Source organism: Oncorhynchus tshawytscha, linkage group LG26, assembly GCF_018296145.1.
Source record: "Oncorhynchus tshawytscha isolate Ot180627B linkage group LG26, Otsh_v2.0, whole genome shotgun sequence".
In the NCBI taxonomy this organism is placed as follows: Eukaryota; Metazoa; Chordata; class Actinopteri; order Salmoniformes; family Salmonidae; genus Oncorhynchus; species Oncorhynchus tshawytscha.
In genome coordinates, this window is record NC_056454.1 from 17,671,031 (window position 1) to 17,688,447 (window position 17,417).

General features: G+C 43.5%; 1 protein-coding gene across 3 annotated transcripts in view; it reads right to left on the reverse strand.

Annotated features, from left to right (window-relative positions):
* gpm6bb (glycoprotein M6Bb) overlaps positions 1-17,417 on the reverse strand; it is a 49,371-nt gene that overhangs the window by 2,755 nt on the left and 29,199 nt on the right. For 2 of the 3 annotated variants that reach the window (XM_024389091.2, XM_042306787.1), the window contains exons 2-6: positions 6,596-6,782; positions 3,922-4,078; positions 3,261-3,429; positions 2,644-2,717; positions 2,155-2,220 (exon numbers count right to left, since the gene is read on the reverse strand). In XM_024389091.2, the coding sequence (XP_024244859.1) occupies positions 2,155-2,220; positions 2,644-2,717; positions 3,261-3,429; positions 3,922-4,078; positions 6,596-6,782 (653 nt within the window). Of the gene's footprint in view, positions 1-281; positions 1,528-2,154; positions 2,221-2,643; positions 2,718-3,260; positions 3,430-3,921; positions 4,079-6,595; positions 6,783-17,417 lie in introns of those variants that run through there. The other variant, XM_042306788.1, reaches the window with a different exon arrangement.

Genomic DNA, 17,417 nt, shown 5'->3' on the forward strand with positions numbered 1-17,417 from the left:
AGTAATGTTATATCATTATTATCAACACAACTAACATTACTATTACACTATGAACAAACCATACTACAGAAGAGACATTTTAAAGGGGAGAGGAAGGGGAGTGGGGGTTTTGAGGTTTTGCGTGCAAGCTTGATGAGGATGGTGGTTAGTGAAGGTCAGAGGTTAGTGGGAAATTAGATTGAGACGTGAGATGGAGTCAACCTTATCAACCTGTGTTCTGTCACTGGTACTGTTCTTAGTTAGTGTCTGTCTTTCATTTGACAATAATGTAGACCAATAGGTATATTTTGTACACAAAGATTGTTTATTTTGTATAGAAAGAGAAAAATAATAACTACAGTCTTCAAAAATCTTAGGAAATAATTAAATATTTATGAAATATGGAATATAAGTAATCATAAACAGATTAAGTAATACAAAAAAACTACAAGTAAGCATGCAGGCTCAGGGTTAAAAAAAACAACAGCGGCTCTTTAAACAACTGATTGGCCGTTTCTGGATGAGTTAAAGAAGAAATCATTAAACAAAACATGAAACTATCAGCTGAAGCTAGGAAGGCATCAGATTGCATTAAAAAAAAATCACATTACTCCTCTAAAATAGGAAAACCTCCTTTATAAAAATGTATGAAGCCATAAACTGAGGCTATATACCTTGAGCAAAAAATATACCCCTGGTACTGCCTTTACTCTTCAAAATACTAGTTATATGCGCAGTTATTTTTGAAGTACTACTGTACAACACTGTTCATCTTGTCTATGTCATCTTACAGATGAAGAGTGTCTATATCGTGATACGATTTAGGAGCTAGTTTGTGACAGAAGCTTGTAATACTGACAATTCTCTGTGTAACACATTGTGGCTTGCACCAAGAAAATACAAAAGTACACATGATCCAACCGAAAACATGAATGGGGAAAGGGCACTATGCCAAGGCTGGGTGGTCCTCGGACAAATTGACCATTAGTAAAAAAACAAAGATTTTTTTTTCACCCCGAATGTAAGAGCGATAGTCATAGCACTGACTGAAGCCTGAGAACTCATTCAAAATACTGTATTGTCCTCAGTTTAATTGTGTTTTGTCTTCCTCCTCCAAGCCTATTCTACAAAAAGCCTGAGTGCTATTCAATTAAGGGAGTTATTACTGATTTAATGTCCTAATAATATCTTAACATGACCTGGAGAAAAGCATAACCCTGCTAACTATACACCACCCCATTCTGAAGACAACTCTCCTCAGGTACCGTTGAACCTTCCGACAGGCCTATCCCTGGATATCAAATGCTAAAGGACGCATACACTCAGCTATTTACGCTTTAGGTGAATACTAATGGGGAAGATGTTTTTGTCTATGTTCTGTTGGTTTTTAGTTCATGTAGTAAGTGGCTGCTGTCTCTACTCAGTGTAGTGTCATAGACTGTGCTGTGCTGTGTCTCTGAACACCAGTTAAAACTTAGTGCAGCAGTCTTCTCGACTCTTAAACTTCAAAACGGCAAAGTTATAAGTGGTAGCCATCATGTAGATCAGCTGGTGGAAGAGAGCAGAATACAGGTGGTAAGAGAACACTCCAGGAACGTGCATGGCTGCCATATTGGCAACAACTGATCTTTCTACGTTCACATTTTTTATGTGTAAAAAATAAGTATTAGTAAAATATGATTGTTTATCACTTTCAGATGTGAGTTAAGTAGAAACTTATGAAACTGTCTTTGGAAGCAATCAGAGATCAAAATGGTCTCCATGGCCTAGACAGAGAATTTTCCTCGACTGTCATACTCATTGTTTTCAAAACCCCCAAGATGGGACTCTTTGGAAATGGGCTGCCCTTAGTTCAAAGCACTCTGATTTAGTCTACAAATGTTTATATCCTTACAGAGATTCTCCTTGACACTGTATAAACATTGCCACGGTAAGTCTCCACCCTGTGTCCTTTTACCTATAATAAAACCGGGGCCAGGGGCATCTACGGAGATGGTTTACAGCGAATGGGATTGGAGATGTGGGAAAGCCTATGTGTAATCTGCTTTACAGAGGTTACATAAACCATATGGGAAATGAGGAGAGCACTGGATTCATGATCTACAGTCAGATACAAACCGTGCAAGGATAGACTGAGTGGGAGGATGAGAGAGAGCGAGAGAGAGGTGAGCTTACCAGAGCAATGACAGTGGCCCCGGCTCCAGCGCATGCTACAATGTACAGGTGGTAGGACAGGTAGAACTGAAAAAGACAAGAAAAAAAACAATGATTTATGTGAATGAACACAGTACCACAGTACGGTAACTTACATTTACATTTGAGTAATTTAGCAGAAGCTCTCATCCAGAACGATTTACAGTTGGTGCATTTATCGTAAAATAGCTAGGTGAGACAACCCCATATCACAGTCATAGTAAGTACATTTGTCCTCAATAAAGTACCCGTCAGCAAGTTAAAAAAAAGACAAGTGCGAGTGTGTTCAAGAAAGGAAGGGGTGTTTTTTTGTTTTGTTTTTCTCATTGTGAATACAATTGGTTGCACCTCTGTGGCCCCCAAACACTTAATATAGTTGTGAGCGCATGCATCTCAAAGTAATGACACCAAATAATAGACAGTATGTCACCTGTGAATGAATGACTCCGAATTAGAGGAGAGAAGCCTTACCTCACTAGTATTACAGATGTCTCCTAGTGTGGACCCACAAGCCTTGCCTGGTGTAGCGTTCCATGGGATGATACCTGCAGACAGTCGTTAAAGGTTCATATTTACACTGAGCAAATTCTTCACATCACACGTCTTCATAAAACATGTTCCTATAATTCAGATAGTCATGCAGTAAATGAATCAGAGTTCAATCGTTAATGGCCCACAGTCACATATCACATTACAATTTACAGAATGGTTGCAACTTCAAATCACCATTAAAATGTCATAATTGGAGAGTTGAGTGTATTAAAGCTGCAAAACGCGACACACTGAACATTATGATGTCTTATTGCTGCTATAAAACTCTGCCTGAGAGGAGACAGGGAGGCAATTGAGCTGTAGAAAAGATGCCACACGTGCTTTGTTATCCTATTAGTTATTTATCCCACTACCATCTTGGCTCTCAGCCACTATGGTGAAATAAGGGTCATATTCAGTAAAGCACACTGTAACAAAACATTTAAAAGAAAAAAATACATGTTTCTTATTGGACAAGTTTAGGTAGTAATTTCAGTCTGTTTTCTTTCACATGCCTAATGAAGATGACCCTGAATGTGACTGAGGCATTCTCTTACCGTACTGACGGACGTCCACGCATATAGAGTCCACGTTGGTGAAGTTGGAGACTGGTGACCTCATGGCGGCACAGGTGGACCACATGTTGTAGAAGAGGAAGACGGGCACGGCGGAGAAACCAAACACTCCCAGCCAGGCAATACCCAGGATGTAGGTCAGGAACACAAACTGAGAGGACAGACAGAGAGACACACACACACACACACACACACACACACACACACACACACACACACACACACACACACACACACACACACACACACACACACACACACACACACACACACACACACACACACATCACACACACACACACACACACAGCATCCTATTAGCATTAGGCAGAAGGGAATCATAAACATAAACATTTCCGCAGCCTATTTGACAAGTAGGTCTTTAAGGGAGGGACTGTTTATGTGTCCAATTGCAACAATATTTTCTCATTATGGTTTTCATCAACTTGCTTGATTGATCACATCTACCCAGGATTAAAACATCATGTGGTTTGGTGGAAATACTTTTAAAAAAAAAAGTTTTTTCAATCTTGTTGACAAAAGGGTTTGATAGCCAGTTAAGACTCCAGTGAGTTGGTTATTTGTGTTTTGTGTAAGTTCAGCGCATGGAAACCACAGTCCAGTGGTGTTGATAGTGACGTACCATCCCACTAATACAGCGCCCGCAAATGGTGGTCTTGAACTCGCTGTGCAGCTCCTTGACAGCGCTGGTGGTGTAGAAGCCCTCCGCCAGCAGGATGATCCCATAGAGGAAGAAGAAGGAGGCGATGCCATAGATGACGTACTGCATCAGCTGTATTCTGTATGGGATCAAATCACACATAAACCACCTCAGTGTCCCGTGCGTGTCAAAGACACAGAGCTGAATTAGTTTACATTAGTCTTGGGTTGGAAAACTGCAACCTATACCATTCATTCTGTGAAAATCTTGAAATCATTAAGAACTTTGGCTGATGAACTGTAAACCGATGTCTTCGAGTGAGGATGACTGACTCAGTTTCCCCCCCAAAAAAGGAGAAGCAGTCCCAAACCCTTAACACAGCCTGGACAGATGACAGGTGATACATGCCTGGAGAAATAATCTGCTAAAAGAACGATCGGCCTACTAGACATCTTCAATGAAACAGTGCACTCAGAGACTCCCCTTTCAACCTCAACACAAAACACATGCTCTGTCCTGTCCTCTCGCTCCTCTGTTTTTCTCCTTAGACTAATGGATCCAGATAAGAAGAGCTCCATATTAGGCTTTGTCTCCAGGATGAGGTTCAGACAGGGGATATAATCAGCTAAAAATAGTCGTCGTGATGAGCTCATTGAAGAAAGAACATATCTATATAAAAGTACTTGTAATTTATGGATTGGGCTTCTCTATGCTTACACTAGGAGGCTCAGCTTATTTAGATAAAAGGGGTTGATGTACAAGTCAAAAGTTTGGACACACCTACTCATTCAAGAGTTTGTCTTTATTTTTAATATTTTCTACATTATAGAATAATAGTGAAGACATCAAACAAATCCAAATATATTTTAGATTTTAGATTCTTCAAAGTAGCCAGCCTTTGCCTTGATGACAGCTTTACACACTCTTGGCATTCTCTCAACCAGCTTCACCTGGAGTGTTTTTCAAAAGAGTCTTGAAGGAGTTCCCACATATGCTGAGCACTTGTTGGCTGCTTTTCCTTCACTCTGCAGTCCAAGTCATCCCAAACCATCTCAATTGGGTTTAGTTCGGTTGATTGTGGAGACCAGGTCATCTGATGCAGCACTCCATCACTCTCCTTCTTGGTAAAATAGCCCTTACACAGCCTGGAGGTGTGTTTTGGGTCATTGTCCTGTTGAAAAACAATTGATACTCCTACTAAGGGCACACCAGATGGGATGGAGTATCGCTGCAGAATGCTGTGGTAGCCATGCTGGTTAAGTGTGCCTTGAATTATAAATAAATCACTGGCAGTGTCTGCAGCAAAGCACGCCCACACCATCACACATCCTCCTCTATAATTCACAGTGGGAACCACACATGCGGAGATCATCCATTCACCTACTCTGCGTCTCACAAAGACATGGCTGTTGGAACCAAAAATCTAAAATTTGGACTCATCAGACCAAAGGACAAATTTCCACCGGTCTAATGTCCATTGCTCGTATTTCTTGGATCTTATTCTTCTTATTGGTGTCCTTTAGTAGTGGTTTCTTTGCAGCAATTTGACCATGAAGGCCTGATTCACGCAGTCTCCTCTGAACAGCTGATGTTGAGATGTGCCTGTTTACTTGAACTCTGTGAAGAATTTAACTTATCCTCTGCAGCAGAGGTAACTCTTAGTCTTCCTTTCCTGTGCCGGTCCTCATGAGAGCCAGTTTCATCATAGAGCTTGATGGTTTTCGCAACTGCACTTAAAGAAACTTTAAAAGTTCTTGAAATATTCTGTATTGACTGACCTTCATGTCTTAAAGTAATGATGGACTGTCGTTTCTCTTTGCTTATTTGAGCTGTTCTTGCCATAATAAGGACTTGGTCTTTTACTAAATAGGGATATCTTCTGTATATCCCCCTCAACCTTGTCACAACACAACTGATTGACTGATTGATGCATTAAGAAGGAAAGAAATTCCACAAATTAACTTTTAACAAGGCACACCTGTTAATTGAAAAGTGTTCCAGGTGAGTACCTCATGAAGCTGGTTGAGGGAATACCAAGAGTGTGCAAAGCTGTGATCAAGGCAGCAGGGTAGCCTAGTGGTTAGAGTGTTGGACTAGTAACCGAAAGGTGGCAAGATCAAATCCCCGAGCTGACAATGTAAAAAAAACTGTCATTCTACCCCTGAACAAGGCAGTTAACCCACTGTTGTTGTTAACTGACTTGCCTAGTCAAATAAAAAAAGGCAGAGGGTGGCTACTTTGTAGAATCTCAAATATAACACTTTTCTTGGTTACTACATGATTCCATATGTGTTGTTTCATAGTTTTGATGTCTTCACTATTACTCTACAATGTAGAAAATAGTAAAAATAAAGAAAAACCCTTGAATGAGTAGGTGTGTCAAAACTTTTCACTGGTAGTGTAAGTGGAAAAAAATGTGTTTCAAGATATCGCTGTAGACATATAGTCACTGTGCTACTGCAGATAGCATCGGGATGTATAGGTTTCGGGATGAGGTGGGATCCAATAGTATCTAATTGCTGCTCTACTCTGACCATACAGTAGGATACTTATGGTTAGCCAGACCCTACTTCTAGATCGTGTTTCATGGTCAGGTTATGGTCTACAAATCCTAACCATAATCATGGGGTCAGTATAAAAAGGTGCGGTTACTCACACGTCGGTCAGCATGGCGTGGTCAGAGGTGATCTTGGAGAAGTGGTTCTCCAGGATGCTGATGGTGCCGGTGAGGGCCACATGGCCACAGCCACAGAACAGGGCCACGCCAGAGAAACACAGGATCGTAGCCACCAGTGACGCATACGGCACCCCACCTAAACACTTGATGCAGCACTCAAAGCAACCTACATGGAGACACAGATTGAGAGAAACAGAGTGTGAGATCAGTCATTTATTGAAATCATCAATCATCACAGACTAGTTCAAGTGAAATTGTTTTCTTTCTGACATTCTCTTTAAATTATTTGGTGAATTTTTTGCTGTAGGCTGCAGTGTAACAGTGACACGTCCATATAAGGAGGTTGTGTTTCACTCTATAATACACAGAAGAGCTGAAGTATTGGTGCACAACGCATTTAAATCATATACAATAGCCATCTTTGCAGTAATGAGTTAGGGAGACGTTTCAAGTTCAACTCACTGAAACATTCAAATGAGCTGTTGCATAGCCAACGACAGCACAGTAGAGGTCATTTAAATATTCATTATTCATCATGAACTCAATAAGAACATGTACTGACTTTCTCAACCTCCTCCAAAGGACTCATCACCACGCAATCCTCATCTACCAATACACTACAAAACAATGAACACACACTGCCAACACACACTCCTCATCAGACATAGAGTGGAGAGTGGAGTGGTATTTTGATGACGATTTATGATGAGTGACGGTTGATCATACATTGATTATCATGCTAGAATGAGACTGAACGTTATGGTTGCCACTTAGTAGGGTCATCTAGCTGTGTCTGCCTGTGCAGCCAGCGAGAGCAGCCTGTCCTGACTATTCATCGCTAGAATTAAAGTGCACTAATGGGAGGCAGACAGGTCACTACTGGGCTGTGGAAGCCAGCCAAACCCTAATGGAAATCAATGGCAATTCATAATGGCAGAATTAAGTGACCGGATGAGTTGTACAGTAGAATCCATCTCCTCTACTACATTAAGGTACACAGTGCCTTTGGAAAGTATTCAAACACCATGACTTTTTCCACATTTTGTTATGTTACAGCCTTATTATAAAATGCAATAAATAATTTTTTCCCCTCATCAATCTACCCCATAATGAAAAAGCAAAAACACGTTTTTAGAATTTTTTGCGTATTTATCACAAATAAAAAACGGAGCACATTTGCTCAGTCCTTTGCTGAAGCACCTTTGGCAGCGATTACAGGATCAAGTCCTCTTGGGTATGATGCTACAAGCTTGGCACACCTACATTTGGCCAGTTTCTCCTATTCTTCTCTGCAGATCCTCTCAAGCTTTGTCAGGTTGGATGGGGAGCATTGCAGCACAGCTATTTTCAGGTTGCTCCAGAGATGTTCGACCAGGTTCAAGTCCGGGATCTCGCTGGGCCACTCAAGAACATTCAGAGACTTATCCCCAAAGCCACTCCTGCGTTGTCTTGGCTGTGTGCTTAGGGTCGTTGTCCTGTTGGAAGGTGAACCTTTGTCCCAGTCTGAGGTCCTGAGTGCTCTGGAGCAGGTTTTCATCAAGGATCTCTCTGTACTTTGCTCTGTTCATCTGTCCGTCGATCCTGACTAGTCTCCCAGGTCCTGCCGCTGAAAAACATCCCCACAGCATGATACTGCCACCACCATGCTTCACCATAGGGATGGTCCCAAATAAAATCAAATAAAATTGTATTTGTCACATACACATGGTTAGCAGATGTTAATGCGAGTGTAGCGAAATGCTTGTGCTTCTAGTTCCGACAATGCAGTAATAACCAACGAGTAATCTAACCTAACAATTTGACAACAGTTACCTTATACACACAAGTATAAAGAGATGAAGAATATGTACATAAGGATATATGAATGAGTGATGGTACAGAACGGCATAGGCAAGATGCAGTAGATGGTATTGAGTACAGTATATACATATGAGATGAGTAATGTAGGGTATGTAAACATTATATTAAGTGGCATTGTTTAAAGTGGCTCGTGATACATTTTTTACATGTGTGGCAGCAGCCACTCAATGTTAGTGGTGGCTGTTTAACAGTCTGGTGGCCTTGAGATAGAAGCTGTTTTTCAGTCTCTCGGTCCCTGCTTTGATGCACCTGTACTGACCTCACCTTCTGGATGATAGCGGGGTGAACAGGCAATGGCTCGGGTGGTTGTTGTCCTTGATGATCTTTATGGCCTTCCTGTGACATCGGGTGGTGAAGGTGTCCTGGAGGGCAGGTAGTTTGCCCCCGGTTATGGGGCAGACCGCATCACCCTGCACCAATTCAGTTGTGTGTGTGATGTGTACGCCGAGGAACTTAAGACTTTCTACCCTCTCCACTACTGTCCCGTCGATGTTGATAGGGGGTGTTCCCTCTGCTGTTTCCTGAAGTCCACGATCATCTCCTTTGTTTTGTTGACATTGAGTGTGAGGTTATTTTCCTGACACCACACTCCGAGGGCTCTCACTTCTTCCCTGTAGGCTGTCTCGTCGTTGTTGGTAATCAAGCCTACCACTGGAGTGTCGTCTGATGATTGAGTTGGAGGCATGCATGGCCACGCAGTCGTGGGGGAACAGGGAGTACAGGAGAGGGCTCAGAACGCACCCTTGTGGGGTCCCAGTGTTGAGGATCAGCGGGGTGGAGATGTTGTTACCTACCCTCACCACCTGGGGGGTGGCCCGTCAGGAAGTCCAGTACCCAGTTGCACAGGGCGAGGTCGAGGCCCAGGGTATTGAGCATGATGACGAGTTTGGAGGGTACTATATTGTTAAACGCTGAGCTGTAGTCGATGAACAGCATTCTCACATAGGTATTCCTCTTATCCAGATAGGTTAGGGCAGTGTGCAGTGGGGTTGCGATTGCGTCGTCTGTGGACCTATTGGGGCGGTAAAGCAAATTGGAGTGGGTCTAGGGTGTCAGGTAGGGTGGAGGTGATACGGTCCTTGACTACTCTCTCAAAGCACTTCATGATGACGGAAGTGAGTGCTACGGGGCGGTAGTCATTTAGCTCAGTTACCTTAGCTTTCTTGGGAACAGAAACAATGGTGGCCCTCTTGAAGCTTATGGGAACAGCAGACTGGGATAAGGATTGATTGAATATGTCCGTAAACACACCAGCCAGCTGGTCTGCGCATGCTCTGAGGACGCAGCTGGGGATGCCGTCTGGGCAGTGTTTCACGCTTTCAGTTTCACGAGAATGCTGTCATCAATCCACGGTTTCTGGTTGGGGAATGTTTTAATAGTTGCTGTGGGTACGACATCGCCAATGCACATGCTAATGAACTCGCTCACCGAATCAGCGTAATCGTCAATGTTGTTGTTTGACGCAATGCGGAACAAATCCCAATCCACGTGATCGAAGCAATCTTGAAGCGTGGAATCAGATTGGTCGGACCAGCGTTGAACAGACCTGAGAGCAGGAGCTTCCTGTTTTAGTTTCTGTCTATAGGCTGGAAGCAACCAAATTCAGTCGTGGTCAGCTTTTCCGAAAGGAGGGCGGGAGTGGGCCTTATATGCGTCGCGGAAGTTAGAATAACAATGATCCAGGGTTTTACCAGCCCTGGGTTTTACCAGCCCTGCCAAGTTTCCTCCAGACGTGATGCTTAGCATTCCTGACAAAGAGTTCAATCTTGGTTTCATCAGAACAGAGAATCTTATTTCTCATGGTCTGAGAGTCTTTAGCTGCCTTTTGGCAAACTCCAAGCGGACTGTCATGTGCCTTTAACTGAGGATTGGCTTCCGTCTGGCCACTACCATAAAGGCCTGATTGGTGGAGTGCTACAGAGATATTTGACAGTGCATGACAGTGCATGTCACCAAACCATGAGGTCAAAGGAATTGTCCGTAGAGCTCTGAGACAGGATTGTGTCAAAGCACAAATCTGGGGAAGGGTACCAAAAAATGAGGAACTCATCAATAGAGGAACTCTAGAGCTCTGTCAGAGTGACCATCGGGTTCTTGGTCACCTCCCTGACCAAGACCCTTCTCCCCCAATTGCTCAGTTTGGCCGGGCGGACAGCTCTAGGAAGAGTCTTGGTGGTTCCAAACTTTTTCAATTTAAGAATGATGGAGGCCACTGTCTTCTTGGGGACCTTCAATGCTGCAGACATTTTTTGGTACCCTTCCCCGGATTTGTGCCGCGACACAATCCTGTCTCGGAGCTCTACGGACAATTCCTTTGACCTCATGGCTTGGTTCTTGCTCTGACATGCACTGTCAACTGTAGGACCTTATATAGACAGCTGTGTGCCTTTCCAAATCATGCCCAATCACTTGACTTGACCTCAAGGGTAATCAATGGAAACAGGATGCACCTGAGCTCAATTTCGAGTCTCATAGCAAAGGGTCTGAATAGTTATATAAATAAGGTATTTATGTTTTTATTGTTAATACATTTGCTAAAATGTCTAAAAACCTGTTTGCACTTTGCCATTATGGGGTATTGTGTGTAAATTGCGGAGTTTTCTTTTTATATATATCCATTTTGGAATAAGGCTGTAACAAAACAAGATGTGGAAAAAGTGATGATTTCTGAATACTTTCCGCAGGCACTGTAGCCTATTTGGTACAGACGCAGTGCCTCTTAGACAGACAGTATGTAAACAGACCACAATGTGTTGCCAATAAAATCCACATGTTTGTCTCGAAGGATGTTGTATTTCAAACAGCAGGCTGTAGAGTTATAGCATGGCCTGGTCCTGGTTGGAGAGTGAGCTGCATATGTGAAGGCCTTACTAATGTGTGTTCCATAAAACTGTATATAGATTCATAGATTCGATTCATAGATTCACATTGATTTGTTCAAGTGTGGAAAATTGTGTTACAGACAACTGTTTCCTCCATTGGATATGGCCTGAACGGAGGCTGACTTACTGTCAGTGGACATGGCATTCAATAAATGCCCAGCCATGTTTCAGCAGAACATAAAAAGCCCATTGTTGCATGTTCTAGAGACGACTCCAATGCAGAAGTCTGAGATACGAGAGACGAGGCAGAATATGCCGATCGAAATCCAAACCTCTTCCATGAGGTGGGAATCCTGAAAGTGTGTTTGTGTTTGTCCTCTTTCTCTGGCGACAAAGGAAATGAGACAGATATATTAAAGCCAGAACAGAGCCACTCAATAGTTGTGTGTTAACAGAAAGTTCATCCCGTAGCCTTTTGTGTCACACAGAGGGATAAAAACATTTTTGTCCCAGGGGTCGGTGAATAACAGTTGCCATGGCAGTGCATTAACCACAACCCAGTGAGCGTGCTCGAGGCGAGGCGGAGCACATTTCCCACATAGACACACATGGCAGGCAGGACCAGCAGGATATAGAGCTCAGCCACAGTGTTGGTCATCTATCATCCATTGCTGTCAGGTAGGCCTATGTCTGATCTTGGGGGAAATAAGTTGGTTTTCACTCCAAGTCATGGAGGTCATGTGTCATGAAAACCAACCAACCAACCAACCAACCAATTAACACAATCAACCAGTGAATCCAATCCCGCTCATAAAGTGACAAATATCACTGCTGATGGGGAGCGTGACAAAGACTGAGCTGCATAACAAAATCATTATTGTGTCAAATAGACAGTTGAGTGACAGAAGCAAAAGCAACGTTCCAACTAACCCATTGTGAAATCACTGGAGCTCAATCAATAGTGGCACATCTTGGTTGAAATGCGGACATGATGGCTTTAATAAGTGTCTGTTTGCTGTAAAGACGAGCCTCTGTCCATATCATATCACTCATTAGGCTAACACCAGAATGGCTAACACCAGAATGGCTAACACCAGAATGGCTAACACCAGAATGGCTAACACCAGAATGGCTAACACCAGAATGGCTAACACCAGAATGGCTAACACCAGAGAGCACATTAAATCAAATCAAATTGTATTTGCCACATGCTCCTACTCACTCATGATATCATATTCCACTTTACATATACTGTACATATCATGCCCTGATATTATTAGATCGAACCATGAAGTGAAACATTTGTCACCAGTCCATCACAATTTTCAACACATGACTGAACCAAGGGAAACCTATAGCATCCATTCACCTTTGCCCCTAAGCTGCCAAGTAGCAGTCAGGCACTCTGTCTATCAGCTTTGCCCCAGTGGCCTACATCCCCTGTTGCCTGTCCTGTACTGTGAGAGAGAAGGTCAAGCTGCAATATCAACATCTAACTAGGTCCATAGAGAGAGAGAGAGAGAGAGAGAGAGAGAGAGAGAGAGAGCAGCACGATTTGAGACCTGTTGCCACAAGAAAAGGGCAACTAGTGAAGAAATAACAGTTGTAAATACAACCTATATTTGTTTATTTATTTTCCCTTTTGTACTCATGGACCAGGCAAGGAGGGCATTAATCAGAGAGGCAACAAGGAGACCAAAGATAACCCTGCAAAGCTCTACACCAGAAATTGGAGTATCTGTCCATAGGACCACTTTAAGCCGTACACTCCACAGAGCTGGGCTTTACGGAAGAGTGGCCAAAAAGAAAGCCATTGCTGAAAGATAAAAATAAGCAAACACGTTTGGTGTTCACCAAAAGGCATGTGGGAGACTCCCCAAACATAGGGAAGAAGGTACTCTGGTCAGGATGAGACAAAAATGTAGCTTTTTGGCCTTCAAGGAAAACACTATGTCTGGCGCAAACCCAACACCTCTCATCACCACGAGAACACCATCCCCCCAGTGAAGCATGGTGGTGGCAGCATCATGCTGTGGGGATGTTTTTCATCAGCAGGGGCTGAGAAACTGGTCAGAATTGAAGGAATGATGGATTGCGCTAAACACAGGGAAATTCTTGAGGGAAACCTGTTTGTCTTCCAGAGATTTGAGACTGAGGAGGGGGATTCACCTTCCAGCAGCATAATGACCCTAAGCATACTGCTAAAGCAACACTTGAGTGGTTTAAGGGGAAACATTTAAATGTCTTGGAATGGCCTAGTCAAAGCCCAGACCTCAATCCAATTGAGAATCTGTGGTATGACTTAAATATTACTACTGTACACCAGCGGAACCCATCCAACCTGAAGGAGCTGGAGCAGTTTTGCCTTGAAGAATGGGCAAAAATCCCAGTGGCTAGATGTGCCAAGCTTATAGAGACTTAACCCAAGAGACTTGCAGCAGGTGAATAGTTATGCATGCTCAAGTTTGATTTTTTTTTGGTCTTATTTCTTGTTTAATTTCACAATCAAACATATTTTGCATCTTCAAAGTGGTAGGCATGTTGTGTAAATCAATTGATACAAACCCTCAAAAAATCCATTTTAATTCCAGGTCGTATGGAAACAAAATAGGAAAAAATTAAACATATGTTTCCCTTGCCAATAAAGCCCCTTTAATTGAAATTGAATTTAATTGAGAGAGCGAGACAGAGAGAGAGAAAGAGGGGCGGGCATCGGTGATTAAAGGCCACAAATCCAATCAATTTACCATCCATTTGATAAGAGGTCCTTTAACAACAATGGCCTGACCTGGCCTGCTTTCAATTCCCAGAACACAATAGTTAAACTGGAAAGGTATTGTACTGTACTCTACCGTACTACAGTATGCTGTCATCTGACCTCTCTGTCCCCTCAACACTGACTGTGATGCTATTACACCTTGGAGTGCTGTTAAACACCACTCCTCACACACACAACGCTCATTTTCTCTCCATGGAGAAGCTTTGTGCCTCTCTCCTAAGGTGTTGTGTTTAATTACTCTATAAATCGGAGGTGGTGTTTTCTCAGCTGGAGTAACATTCGCCATGCTGTCGGCTGGATTGTGTGTTACGTCTAACCCTAACCCTGAAACAACACTGGCACCAAGACAGGCCCACTGACATGGTTTAGCGTTTAACCACCACAATAATACCACTCTATTTACATAGAACCACTATAAAGGACTTATTCTTTGGTGCATGAGTCGGAGGAAATTGAAAAAACATAATCTATCGCCTACGCAGATCCTCAATGGGTCCTTCACAAAGGACCATAGAGAGGGCTGTCTGGATTGACCATCATGCATCATGTTTGCATTATGTGGTATTAATCTCTTCTTGTCTATTCTCGTCTCTGCAGAGACTCATTCAGTGCAGAGGAGTAATAATATCCGGCACTGATTATGGATGTGAGATAGGAGGTCCCCTATGGGTAAGTCGTTTAGCACCGTGATGGGCAGTAAAGCACAGTCTCTCTCACACACATACATAGTGTGGTAGTCTTTCCGTGTCAGTGTAGATAGCACACTATAGGACAAGAGCAATGTTAGCCCTGTAGCTATTCCTGTCCAAATATCAGACTGTGAGAAACACTGTAGCGTCAGAACAATAACTGAAGTCTCCAGTGCAACTAGACAATATTCAGTCCCTGTTTTTGCCATCGCAGTCTAGGGCTCTATTCAATCTGGGCTCTATTCAATCTGTATTACTGGAGTGTTACAGAAAGCGCGGTAAAATGTATAGGGTCATTTCCTATTGAGCTGACATTGGCAGCGTTTAGCGGAAGTTAAGTCTCCACTACCGTGGGAACATTGCCTTTAAATTTAAATTGCGCTGTGACACAGAATTTCCGCGATACGGATTGAACGGAGCCCTTAGGCTTATTTACTCTCCCATTCACCACTTGCAAATTACAACTTTATCAAAGATGATATTGAAAACAATGTGTTCACCAGAGAGCTTCTGTACAGGAGTGAGAGTAAATGGGCATGCGGTTGTGAGAGGAGTGATGTACAGTGTAAGAACATGTTGGCCATCGACAGATAGTGGCCTGGCACCAGGGACTAGATCAGAAACAAAACACAAGCCCTTCATGCTGGCTAAACCTGAGACACAAGTCAGATCAGAGGATTCTCTATAAACCTCTTCTCTGTGAACCTCTTATCTCTAAACCTCTTGTCTCTAAACCTCTTCTCTATAAACCTCTTCTCTCTAAACCTCTTCTCTATAAACCTCTTCTCTCTAAACCTCTTCTCTCTAAACCTCTTCTCTGTAAACCTCTTCTCTCTAAACCTCTTCTCTCTAAACCTCTTCTCTCTAAACCTCTTCTCTCTAAACCTCTTCTCTGTAAACCTCTTCTCTCTAAACCTCTTCTCTCTAAACCTCTTCTCTATAAACCTCTTCTCTATAAAGCTCTTCTCTATAAACCTCTTCTCTATAAACCTCTTCTCTATAAACCTCTTCTCTATAAACCTCTTCTCTCTAAATCTCTTCTCTATAAACCTCTTCTCTATAAACCTCTTCTCTAAAAACCTCTTCTCTATAAATCCAGGCCTTTATGGTACACCAAATATGACAGGATATTACAGGCCTTCATTTCTGTAGTAAAGTCTTCCTCAGGGAGAGAGAAGGGGATTTGTTGACTCTCTCTCTCTCTCTGGGTGAACACACACACGTAATCACACACAAGATGGAGCCCCCTGGCATATTCCGAATAGAAAACTGTTCCAAAGGAAAATCTAATTGGCCCTCTTCTCTTTGATGACTTTCACATGCTCATAAAGCCTGATTGATATCCCGGTTAAACCACTCCCGTAAACTCTCCCTCGACTCATCCCCTCCCTCCGTGATTGAAAAGACACAGAGGGGGTGAGGGAGGGAGCGACAGAGACAGAAAGACTAAACAAGAGTGAGAGAGACTGAGAAAGAGAGTGAGAACGAGGCAGAAACAGAGAGAGAGAGAGAGCGAAGGGAGAGAGAGAAAGACAGAACGGGCAAGGGAGAGAGAGGGAGGCAGAAAGAGGGACAGAGGCTGAGGTTAAGTCGGCGAGAGAGCGAGAGACAGAGACGGAGAGAAGTATTCTGAGAGACAGACAAATAGAGAGACCAGGAGGGACGTGAAAAGTGAGAACAGAACAACTGTGACCATCTGCAGTCACACACACCATGCCAAACTGTTGAGTCTCTCATTACTCTGGTCATGCTATAGAGACTGAGTCAGGAACACAAAGAGAGATTGAGCCAGAGAGACAGAGAGAGAGACTGCCGTATGGACGGCAGTCAAAAGAGCCCTGACACAAAGAGCCAGTGTGTGTAGCCCCAGACTATTCGTCAAGCTGCAGTCTCAATGGAGAAGGCTCATTCAGAGCAGCTCTGGTCCAGGGCCCTGCTCTTCCAGCCTCTTAGTTTGGACTGGAGCACAGGGCAGGCCAACCACAGAGCTCCATCCTGTCCGCCCAGCATGCACTGCGCCGGCCACAAAGCGCGGTGGAGGAGATGGGTGGCAGCCCACTTCACACTCCAGAAGCATCCTGTTGATCTGGGCATCTGACAAGACAAACAGGAATCATCCCCTGTGTCAGATGGCTCATTAGGAGAGACATGGAGTGAGCAGACTGTCCAGAGAGAGAGCGAGAGAGAGAAAGAGAGAAAAAGAAACTAGGATTAGAGATAGAGAGAGAAATAGAAGGACAGAGACATTATGTGCGTTTGTGTGTAAAAGAGAGCGAAAGGAAGGTGGGGGTGGGGGTTGACCTCCAACCCTGCTGCTGTAGCTCATCCCCATGTTTCTAGCTCCAGACCCCTCCATGGACTCCACTCCCTTCCACATCCACAGCTGGGGCTGCTTCCTCATGCCCGTCCATCCCTCGACACCAGCTGTCACGTGACCCACCACAGCCTGTCAACACCACCACACAGCCCCCACTCAGACCCTCTCAATCCCCAACAGCTGCCTGGGACCCTCTGTGGGAACCGTGGAACCGAGGCTGTCCGAATAAAGGCCATCAGAAAAATCTCTAATCTTTAGGCTGAGCAATGCAGATCATAACAGCTGTTCTCATTATTGTATGGGGATGCTATAACTGCAGACAGGTACAGTAGCT